The sequence below is a fragment of the Lutra lutra genome, chromosome 4 (assembly GCF_902655055.1).
Source record: "Lutra lutra chromosome 4, mLutLut1.2, whole genome shotgun sequence".
NCBI classification, from domain to species: domain Eukaryota; kingdom Metazoa; phylum Chordata; class Mammalia; order Carnivora; family Mustelidae; genus Lutra; species Lutra lutra.
Window position 1 is genome coordinate 169,487,575 of NC_062281.1, and position 12,020 is coordinate 169,499,594.

At 53.0% G+C, this 12,020-nt stretch overlaps 1 protein-coding gene across 1 annotated transcript in view; it reads left to right on the forward strand.

Moving 5' to 3' along the window:
- GRIK3 (glutamate ionotropic receptor kainate type subunit 3) overlaps positions 1–12,020 on the forward strand; it is a 224,100-nt gene that overhangs the window by 193,298 nt on the left and 18,782 nt on the right. The window contains 4 exon segments of the mRNA XM_047728335.1: positions 2,657–2,880; positions 8,311–8,429; positions 10,839–10,927; positions 10,929–11,057. Of these exon segments, the coding sequence (XP_047584291.1) occupies positions 2,657–2,880; positions 8,311–8,429; positions 10,839–10,927; positions 10,929–11,057 (561 nt within the window).

Genomic DNA, 12,020 nt, shown 5'->3' on the forward strand with positions numbered 1-12,020 from the left:
TGGAGAACGCCAGCCTTCCTGAACCCTAAGGGAGAAGATGCACCAAAGCTCCCCATGAAGAAGGGCAGGTTGACCAGCTGACTCGCTGCTGTAGGTACAGAATGCCATGGACGCCCACCTCCCGACCTGTGAGACCTCCTGACCTGTGAGAACCGGAGAGAAGGATGAGGGTGGGAAGATTCAGAAGGTTCCAGGACAGTGCTGGTGAAGAAGGAGGTCCCACAGCCCTGCAGTTAGTTGGCTTCCTCGCCAGTCCTGGACCGCTTCTCATGAAACAAACGTGGCTGCAGACACCAAGATCCTCCCGTCGCTAGTCCTTTCATCCAACCTGCTGTCAAAGCCAGAGGAAGATTGGCATATTGACTTTGAGGTTCTCCCAAAGCAATGTGCTTTGAAGGGACAGGACCAGGGGAGGCCATGTTCTAGAACAAAAGCCCACTACACCCCTCTAATGCCAACATTATAGAGGATCCTAGAACTCAGGAATCAAAAGAACCTTCCAGGATATCCCAGCCAGGTCCCCACCCCACTGAGTCCTATGGGCACCCCCCAGTGGGGGCTCACTTGACTGGAAAGTCTGTAAGAGCAGGAGCTGGGTCTCCTGCTCAGCCCTGTGTCCCAGACTGGAGCACAGTTGGTATCAAGCAGGTACACGTTACTCTCTCTGCGTCTTTCCTGATAGTTCCCTTCTTTTTGTTGCTTTCCTTTGTACACACCCTGAGGACCCCAGGGGGCCAGGGTGGCAGCAGCTGGGCATTCTCCTTCCTCTGCCTTCAAAGATAGGCAATTTCCAATGCCCACATTCAGAAATTGACAAACGGAAGGTCCCAGTGTGATGCATGCTTTTTAATAGGCTCCCCCTCCCCATCCATCCCAGGTCCTAAGGTTCACTGAACGCTTAGGCTCTGAATGTCAATAATCAACTGTGGGGGCTTCTATTAAAAGGAAAAACATTGGCTTGGCAATGTCAAAGTTGTGTGTTTGCCAGCATCCCCCACCCCCAGCCTGGGGCACTTGCGGAGTCTACCCAGATCAGGCTTCCCTTCCTTAAAGTCTGATTTCAGTTGGTTGCTGTTTCCTAATCTAGGATTGGTGAAGTCAGAGTTGGCATTAACAGCTACCATTTAGTAAATGGTTTGATTAGTGTCCGTTTCCCCAACTAGATTGCAAGCCCTGGGGCAGAAACCATGTCTTCATGGCTCAGCTCTGTATCCCTAGTACTCAGCAAAGCTCATAAAATGAATGAATGAATGAATGAATGAATGAATGAATCTGGACCAAGACATTGGGTAGCTGCCTAGAGACTGTTGCCTTGGAAAGGGGTCTCAGAGCAGCCATCCCACCTTTGCAACAGGGTCTTTAGTGCTGGTCTTCAGGACCTGGCCTCTCTTTCTGTCCAGCCCATCCCCGACACCGGGAAGTGATAACTCAGTTCACATTTTGATATGTGAATATCCACAGAAGCCATCTCAGAGGAAACTCTATTAACAAATATTACAGAGCTGAGATGGGGGTTGGGAATGGACAAAGCAGTGCATCAGCTATGCCCTGACTGCCCTTAGGAAGACACAGGCAAATAGGCAGGTAAGACAGAAAGTCACATGGCCACACATCCTGAATTCCAACTGAGCCAGTTAGGACCTTACTGTGGGGCAGAGCAAGCTTCATGGGGGTTTAGCACTGGAGGTTATCAGGGAGGGCTTCTTGGAGGAAGTAGCATGTGCAAAGAAATACGGAAAGCTGATAAGAGCCAACAGGGAGAGGGCATTCTCAATAGGGCATGGGTGTGCAAAGCATGGAGGTGAAAAAGGGAATGTGGGGAAAAGGAAGCCATTAAATGGGGCCTCATGGAGCGGGAGAACAGTGGGGAGGAGGCTGAAATGGTGGGAATGAGGGATTATAGACTGTTCATCAGGAAAAGCTCAGACCAAGGAGATAATAGACCTTTAATTAGACCCTCATTAAAATTGAGATGAGCTAAAATTGACCAGCACAGGAACATTCCTAGCCTTCCCCACCCCCTTCCTTTCTTCCTCTTCTTTGCCCTCTTCCCTCCCCTCACCAATTAAAGAGGGCTCTGGACTCACTTCTGCCTCCAAAGAGGGTATTATTTTTGTCCAACTGGATTTTAAGGTTTTTAGGAAGTATAGAATATCCAAAATAGGGAGAAGCAGTCAAGAAGTGGCTAGGAGAGGAAAGCAGATTCAAGCAAGGTCTGTTCCGGATTCTGTGTCCTCTTCATGATGTTTGAAAGTCACCAATAAAGAACATGAGCTATTTTTAAATGTTTGTAGATTGCTGAACTGTATCTGTTTGACGGAGCACCATTTTGAGGATGAACCACACCATTTTGAGGGTATAGCTTTCCTAGAATTCCTCTCTGCATGTTGATGCCACTGTCCTCTTCCTGAAGGCCATGAGGCTCGTGGAGGACAGGGGTTCCATCTAATTCATCACTGTCTCCGCAGCTCGCTGTGGGTGGTCCGGCCCAGGAGAAGGACTTATAAACATTGTAGTCAGGTGACTCTAAGGCTTTGGAAATGACTCCACTTCACTCCCTTCCTTCCCCCCTCCTCCGAGAAGAGGTGCCTGTCCCCTGCTAGTCTGAAGCTTTACTCACATCTGTCTGTGTGTGTGTCTCTCTCTCTCATTGCAGAAGGCAGATCTGGCTGTGGCCCCCCTGACCATCACCCATGTCCGGGAGAAAGCCATCGACTTCTCCAAGCCCTTCATGACCCTCGGTGTGAGCATCTTGTATCGAAAGCCCAATGGCACCAACCCCAGTGTCTTCTCCTTCCTCAACCCCCTGTCCCCAGACATCTGGATGTACGTGCTCCTCGCCTATCTAGGGGTCAGCTGTGTCCTCTTTGTCATTGCCAGGTAAGGGCCATGCTTTGGCCAGAGCTCTGGCCCAAGGTCAGGGTTTCAGGGAGCCAGACTGGTCCCCACCTCAGCAGTCCTTAGCCACTGGCTAAGGTTCAGGCCACTGCTGTGCCTGCTCCTCTCTCCCTCACTGAGGCTCAGATCCCTTTGTATCCTTCGAGGAATATTCCACAGATCACCGCCCCCCCCATGCCAAGCTTGTATTCCTCAGGCCTTCCCCTGGTCTGTGTCCATGACCGGGAGGCAGCAGTGCTATCCCAGCCCTGTGAGCAACCTTGGAGAGGCTAAGCCATTGCCCAGAGCTGCACCGCCTGGCCAGGCACCCAGGACAGCAGACTTAGGTGTGTTGGATGGTCCAACAAGTGGACTGAAATGTGCAAGGCAGACTGTGTTCTCCTGGTCCACACAGCAGGAGGAATCGTGTCACATAAGCACACGCGGGCACATGTGCAAAAATTTGGCACGTACACCCCCGTCCGTAACACATGCAGGCCACCCCCTTACGCGTTCAGTCGTTCACACAAAGGAGACACAGCACATACTTGCTGGTGGATGGTGGGAGGAGCTGACTAGGGCACAGGTTTAGCTCGGTGTTTGCTGAGCACCTAGTGTTTGCCAAGCACTGTGCTCTGTGCTTTAGAGGCATTATGTGACATAATTATCTCATCCCTCCACCCCTAGGAAGGGAAGACATCTGAGGGTCACTGAAGCCATCTTAGCGACAAGTGACTGGCATTTGAACTCTCACCACCTAGGATTCTGTCTGTAATCCACATCCCTGGCCACCTGGACATTTGTCCTTTGCCGCGGCCCCAAGTGGGTGGCTCCTGGGCCCTGGACCCTCTACCCCCTCCTTCCAAGCTCCCGCCCCTGCCCTGGTTCTTTCTTCTCTAAACCCTAACAAGATATGAAGAGAGACTTCTCTGGAGAGGCAATTTGAGATCCAAGGACTTCGTGTTTGGGCCTTTTCTCCTCCTAAGTCTTCTTTGAAAGCCTTCCTCCCACCCTGTTCCCTTTCGCTCCCCCCTCCCACACAGAGAGAGACCAAAGGAAAGGATGTGAGGGATGAAATTGTCCTGCATCCGAAACCCTCGGCTGCCAGCTGGCGGGTGCCGCCTGTCCACCCAGCCCAGCCGGCCAGCCTACAGGAGAGGCCTGTATTACGCAGCTTCCTCTAACGGCCTAACAAGACTTAGAAAGCAGGAGACACTCTCCAGAGCTCTCACCATAGTTTTAGCAACTCCAGCCCCCTCTGGGCTCCCTACCCCTAGAAAACAGCCCCGGCTTCTCCAACATGACTCCGATGTGCGCCCAGTCCCCCTCCAGCCCCCGGTCGTTCAGCCTGCTTTTTGTCCCCTGTAGGGGGAACACTTCGCCCCCTACCTGGGGAGACTTTCTGGAAGAGATGAGACCTCTGCAGCTGCTGGAATGACGCAGGACACCTGAGGGGACAGGAGAGGGACAAGGGACGTAGCCACAGGGCCATGAACCACGTCACAGTACAATTATCCCATTATGTAACAGTCACTTAATTCACACCTACCCCGCCTGATCCTTACGAAGGGCCTGTGAGGGGGGGATAATTCTCCCCACTTTGCAGAAGCAGCAAATCAGGCTCAGGGAGGCTCAGCCAGTGCCCGAGGTCCGAAAGCTTTTTTTTACAGAGTCAGACCCCGAGGAAGACCCGTCCATTTTAAATGGGGGTGGCAAACACCGGTGCCCATGGGGCTGGACAGGAAGCTTGAAGGAGGGGAGTTGGGGAAGGGGAGAGGCCGCAGCGGCCCAAAGGACACACACTTGGCCAGAGGGACAGCAGCTTGTCACCCCCAACAGACTGCTCTGGGCTGGAATGCAGGCCCAGCACAGCAGCGTTCGTGGTGTTTAGATAGACAGACTCAGATTTTTTTATGTGACACCTCATGGTTTTTATAGGTAGCCACTAACTCGATTTTTTTCCAAGACTGTCAAGATCAAGCACGACACATCTCTAGGGTGGCCGTGGCCCTCTGTCCCCCCTCCATGTGGTATGTGTCCTTCAGACCGCTAGTGCTGGCAGCGGGAGAGCTGGACACCGCTGCCCGAGAGCTGGGGTCCGTGAAGCATGGGCAGAGCCCCAGACTCCCTGCAGGGTGGTTGTGGCATGGTCCAGGGCTGTCTGTCTTACAGACTCGCCTGGCCTGGCCTGTGTCTATCCAGCACCAGGGGTCCATGCCTTGACTAAGGCCTTTCTCTACCACCGGGATGGTCTGCTTTACGCCTGGACACATAGAAGGAGAGAGGAAGGGAGGGAGGGTGCCTTCTCACCACAGAGGGCAGGAGAGCTGGTACTTGGGGCAAGAAGATAACCCTACATGCCTAAAATCGGAGGCAGGAACAAGGGTGAACTGCCAGCAGGTCCAGCCCTGAGTGCCCCATTCCAGTCACATCCGGGGAAGAGATGGTCCCAGCCAGCCGGTGCTCCGTCTACACCTCTGTCACTGGGGCTGGACATCATCTTCTCCCAGGAGTGGAGACCGAGTATCGCTAGGTCAGCCTCCACTAGCTCCTACCGTTGTGCAAGACGGTGACAGTCCTTTGCAGCTGCAAGCCATTAACCCAAAACCATCACTAACTTCGGGGACACCTTCTTTACTGTCCAGCGTCCAGCCCACTCCTGTTCTCTCCTGTGGCCTGGGGGTTAGAATCCAGACCTTACAGCTCCCGGATGGCAGGGGCGCCCTCCCCTGACTGCTCCAAACCACCTCCCCATCTGTAAAATGGGTCCCCGTTGCGCTGTCCACCTCAGGGGGCAGCGAAGAGCCGGGCCCCTTATATTACTTGATGACCAAGAGGCTCCTTCTAGAGCTGGGTGGTTTGAGCATGAGAAGCAGGTCCACCCCTGGGAATAAAGCCTATTGAAATCACCACTGAGCCCACGTTATAGTGCCCCCAAATCTAGAAAGTCTCTCCTCTGAGGATAGGGCCGCCCTTCGGCATGGGTGCCCATGGAGGGGTCCCCAGGGCTATTTCTTCCAGCACAGTATGAGACAGTGGGGGACAGGGGCAGGCCAAGCCCCAGAAACAGAGGAGTGGTTGAAAACACCTCTGAAGTAGTTGCAGAGAGCAAGGAGATCCGGAAGAACCGCTCTGGAAAGAGGCTGGTGACTTAGTATGAGGAAAGTCCCAAGTCCTAGGTAGCACTATGGTGTGATATCTTCTTGTGTTTAAACACCATCACAGGTATCGTGGCTATGTGCGTGTGTAAGACACTCAGGACCGGTGAGGTCTCATCCGGAATCATTTTCACTGGGTCTCCCCCTCCCCCAGCCTCCCAGTGTGCTCAGGGCTGAGGCTCTCCTTGCCCCGTAAAAGCTCAGCCTGGGGTCTGTCACTTTTTGGCTCATATCCAGATCACAGAAACCCCAGGGGTCTCTCTAATCACAAACACTATTTCCATTCAGAAATGAGAAGGTTGAGTTCAGTAGAGTCCTCAACATTTCTGCCTTTGGTCGCACATCGGACCTCTTACCTGGCCTGCTCAGGGGCCCACTTCATCAGGACCTGCCCCATGGTCTCCCCTGTCACATTCCCGTTGCCCTTCTCGGACAGGACACAGGGTAGAGCTGGGCTGCATCTCTCTGCTGCTTGGGCCCATCCGGTCCAGGGAAATACTGTGGTCCTGGTGTCCTCCCACCTGGCTGCATCTGGGCATGCAGGCCAGTACCCTGCGACAGGGACTCCCCCTCCTGCGTGCACCTGGGAGGCATGTATAAGCCCAACCCCTGCCCTCCGGACCCCCAGGCGGGGCCCACTTTGTTACAGAGCCGCCCGCCAGCTCCCTCAGCAGTCCCACGGACACTCCTCTCCCAGGACATCACAGGGGGAATGTGGAGACCACCAAAATGCACCGCTCTCCTGAGGCTTTCTCCAGAAGCTTCCCGTAGCAGCCTCCGCCTCTCCTCTCTTCAGCCTTTATCTCTTGCCTATGGATTTGCAGAGCCTCGAGCCAGTTCATGGTCACTCCCTTTGAATATCCCCGTCTTGGTTGGAAGCCTCACTTTAAAATTTCATATGTGTAGAATCTTCCCACTTTGTGAAAACAAAATTCTTCTCACGTGGGCTTTGATGATCAATGTATAATTTATTAAAGCTTTTTAAAGGGGGATGGAAGAGTCCCAACATCACACTTAAAGCGTGTCATACGTTAAAAAACAAAACAAAATTCCACTGGACATGCCTCTCCTTCTGGGCCTCTCATGTCAGCATCCTACCCCACACCAGCCATGCCAGCCACGTCAGCCATGCCGGCCACGTGGGCCTCTCGGGGGGCTCTTTCCAGGGTCTCCCCGTCTCCCCCAGAGCGCTCTAGCTTCCTCCAGCTTCCATGTCCCCTCCTGGAATTCAGGCAGCAAACAAAGATCCCTCTAGTTATCAGGACTTCTCTTCCTTAGAAGTCAGTGGGGGTGCTTTAAGTAACCATCTTTCCCTGTCATACAGGTATTTGTATATTCAGAGAGAAAAATCAGAACAATTATGTAACACGTTGTTCTCGCCAGGGGTGGGATCCTGGAGTACTTTTGTTTTTTCATTGTATTCTTCTATACTGCTGGAATATTTTATGAAGCATATGTTTTGCTTTTTTTTTTTTCATTTTAAGTATACAAGTAATTGAAAAGCCCATTCTCATTTTTTAAAAATTCCTCTAATCCGCCTAAAGCAACAGGATGCCCAGAAATTCCTGCCGCCCTCCTAACTCCCTTCCCCAGAGGCAAACGCTGATATTTTTTAAATTAGGACTCTTTCCAGACTCTTCCAATGTATTTGTATACGCATGTATCTAAAGAGACATAGCACTTTATCTTTAGGAATCTATTTATATAAATGTGATCATATCATTCTTATCTTTTATCACTTTTTTTTTTTTTTTAAGCAAACAGTACGGGTAGAAAATCTTTCCCTGTCAGGACCTCTGGACATCTCTCATTCTCCTCTCTGAGCCGTATGACATTGCAGAACCCACTTCTGATGGAGTTTACTTAATCATTTTGTTGTTGAAGGACATTTAGGCTGTTTCCAGTTTTTCGCTATTACAAACAATGCTTTGATAAACACCCTTGCGCGCTTCGCTTTATGCTCCTGTATGGGCTTTTTTTCTAGGCTGGATAATGAGTCTCAGAACTGCTAGGTTGAAGGGCATGCGCACTTTTAATTTTAAGAGATGCTGCTGAATTACTTTTACAACCAGAAAAGGGCACTAACAATAAAGAACAAGAAGCAAAATGGCCCTGATTTTCCATCCCCTGCCTCCCCAGCAGAGCACTGAGTACATTGATGCTAAAGTGATGGCCCAGCAATGTTGGCTAAGCAGGCAGCTCCCCCCGGCATGGGCGCCCCTTCCCTCCCGGCCCCCCGCAGCTCCACCCCACCGCTCCCCTCTCCCTGTTGCAGGTTCAGCCCTTACGAGTGGTACGATGCTCACCCCTGCAATCCCGGCTCCGAGGTGGTGGAAAACAACTTCACTCTGCTGAACAGCTTCTGGTTCGGGATGGGGTCCTTGATGCAGCAAGGTGGGTGCCCTCTCTCCCCAGGGATCCCCTCTTCAGAGCGTTGGGGGTGCCTCCTTTCCTGAGTCGGCAGAGCCTACCCAGCCTCCAGGACAGCCTCAGACCTGCGGAGCTGCCAGCGGGTTGGAGACACCTGGGGACTTGGGTGTGTACCCTTGTCCCAGGTCCCTGTCCTCCACCGGTCCTGGGGCTGGACTGGCCTCAGGGTCTGAGGCTAAAACAGAGAAGCCATCCCACCCGTGCCGGGCAGGGCTCTATCCCTAACCTCTCCTGCTACAGCTGCGGTGGGTGGACAACATCCTGCTTGCTGGGGCCAACCCCACTGTTGGCTCCATCACCTTAGATGCCAGCGGGGTCAGGTTGAACAGAGGAAGGGGGAGACTGGAGGCAGGGAGGCTGGGTGGGAGGCCGTTGCAGAAATGAGAGGATGAGACCTGAACAGGGGTGGTGGCCATGGGGGTAAAGGACAGAGATGGACTCCGAGAGCTTCAGGGTGTAGCAGGAATAGGACTCAGTGACCATCTGGCCATGGGGGGAGTGGGAGCGAGAAGGGTCATGTTCAAGGGGATGCGTGCTTCAGGGATGGTATGCACAGAAGGACAGCGCTGTCTTACAACCTGCAGAGGGAGGGCAGGTATACTGCACCTGCCTCTAACCAGTTGGCCTGCCCTTTGGCCCAGTCCGCAGCTGTTCAAATGTCTCAGGGAGCAGAGCACCTGCACTGGGTGCAGAGACACCATGGGCTGAAGGACAGGTACCAGGAGAGGAGACCTCCGCCGAGGGAGGACCCTTCCTCCCCAGCCTTGCTGATCAGGAGCCAAAAGCTCATTGTTTCTGCCTGTCGAGTCACATGTCCAGAGCCTCTTAACTTGGGGAATGGGATAGGGGGATGGGGACGGAACCAAAGTCTCTGCCTCCCTTAGGATCCCGCTAAGGGGCAGTGGGTGACAAGGGGACAAGGAAGGGAAGGGGAGCCAGGAGGCAAAAACTCCCTGTCCCTCACTCACCTGTGTGTGTTCTCAAGGCCCAGTCCAAACCCTGGCCCTCAGTAGACATCCATCAGCAAATGCCAAATGAATGCTATTATCCAACATCCTGAGTGACCACTATATCCCAAGCCCTGGGCTGGGCACTTGAATGAAGAAGGAAGAGGAGAGAGAGAGAGAGAGAGCTGCCCCCAACTCAAGTTATCTCCCAGTCATGACAGAGGCCAGGGCAGGAGCCTGGGTAGGGGTCCAGCAGAGGCTGGCACAGTCCACCAGGCCAACAAGTCATTCTCCCCTGCGGGGGAGGGGGGGACAGCTCTAGCCCTAGCTTGGAGGAATCTGGGAGGTAGCAGTGGGGTGGTGGGGCAGATAGATGAGGTTGCATGTGGTTGGAGAGGGAGGGGAGCCTGAGGAGCCTCCATGGTCTCCAGAGCTGGGAAGCGACAGGCAGCTTTCAACAGAAGTGTTTCTTTCTGTCCCCTCTATTAATGAGTGTCCCGAAGGCTCACCTTGCTTCTTCGTACATTTTCCTTTTTCAGTGACAGTAGGGAAAGACCTGACAGCCCCCCAGTTCAGGAATCGCTTCTCCTCGCCTCCTCCAGCTGCTATATTCAAAGCCCCGGCCCCTGATGTATTCCCCCACGAGGTTTGATTAGGAGGGAGAAAAATAGTTCTGTATTTGAAAAACTCTCCTTTGAGTGATTTCTTTGAGGGAAAAAAAAATCATCCATATCAAAGCAGACACTTTTCAGATTGCAGGTCCAAATATTCTGGAAAGTTCAGGAGTCACTTGCTATTTAAATCTCTTGAAAGCCGCCTAGTAATTACTTCAGTTAGAAGGTTTCATCTAAATTGTGCTCCACACCCCAAGGTCGGGGAGGAAGAGGGATCTGTTTCGGCAACGAGCTTCCAAAAATGTTGATTTTTTCTCCTCTTGTAAAGCACCAGCAGGCAATGTCGTGTTTGTATACCGCCTGTGTTTGCAACACACTTTCTCCTGCAATTATGCCTTGGCAGCCTCACGGTATTTGTGTGAGGCTGGGATGGAGGAAGGACGACTCTCCGGGCTTCGTGGGGTCCCAGAGAGGGAGAGCATCTGGGGCGATCACACAGGGCTGGGAGCAGGAATCCCTCCAGAGCCCCATGGTTTCGACTCCCCTGTGTTCTGAACTGCGGGTGACCGGGGCTGACCAGCCTGTGAAACATGTGCACATGTGTGGTCCTAGAGCAGTGGTTTTTCCATTTCAGCCTGCATCAGAACCACCTGGAGGGCTTCCCAAACCCAGATTGCTGGGCCCCACCCCTCAAGGGACCAGTTCAGGGGGGCCCCGGGAGGGGGCCTGAGAAGGTGCATTGTTAACAAGATCCCAGGCGCTGCAGCCCTAGACCGCACATCAGGGACCACCTGCCTTTTCCATTCTCCCAGGGTCGGAACTGATGCCCAAAGCCCTATCAACCCGCATCATCGGGGGCATCTGGTGGTTCTTCACACTCATCATCATCTCGTCCTACACTGTCCAACCTGGCTGCCTTTCTGACCGTGGAGCGCATAGGAATCACCATCGACTCTGCTGATGACCTGGCCAAGCAAACCAAAATCGAGTATGGGGCTGTGAAGGATGGGGCCACCATGACCTTCTTCAAGGTGAGAGCCTCTCCCTCCCTTGCAGTGCCCCCAAGCTGACCCTCCCATGCCCTTCGCTGTCCACCCCTCATTTCACAGCATCAATGGGCCAGGAATCCCCAGGGCTCAGGCCATCCCTCCCTGTTTGAGACAATTGGCTTTAGAGAGCTTTGATGAGGATGTGGCCACCTGATTTTGGTCCCAGCACAAATCTTCATACCTGGGACAGGCAGGGTGAATGTGCTGTTTTCTTCAATCCTCAGAGGAGGACAGGTGGAAAGATGAGGCTTGGAAAAGAGGGAAGGGGAAGCATGGCCACACACACAGACAGGTGTGGGAGCCAGGGGGCTCTCTACCCTTGGCTTAAGGTCTCAATGGCATCTGTTGTCCCAAGAGCCTGACCTGCCCTTGGCCGGGACCTCTCCATCACTGAGAGGGCAGCAGGGAGCACATCCTTCAAGGAAGGGAGGAGGTTAAACTTAAACAAGCATTTTAAGAGCATTTCTTCACATGTTACGCTCTTGGACTGCTGGTGTCTGGATATAGCCCCCGTCACTGCTCAGGTCACTGTTTCAACGAGGATCTGGCCATGGCTTTCTTGCTCCTCCTGCTTTATAATGTCCTGACTCAGGTCCCCAAGGTTTCCCAACCAGTTGGGTAGCTAAGGTTAGGAGACTGACAGACCCTGAGAACCGGTAAATGTCCTTCTGGAAATGAAAGTAAAAATCACAAGAGCCACCACCAAGAGCTCACAGTGGCCCATACTAGCTTGGCCTCACTGAATCTTCAGACCAGTCCTGTGAGGTACGCACTGTGATTATTTCCACGTGACACATTTGGGAAACTGAGGCTCGGAGTGATGAAGCAGATTGTCCCAAGCACTCACAGCTGAAAGGGCCCAAGGCCTGCTTTCCCCCAAAGCCCCATGTTCTAGGCCATGGGTTCTCAGACTTGAGTGTGCATCCCAATCCACCTGGGAAGCTT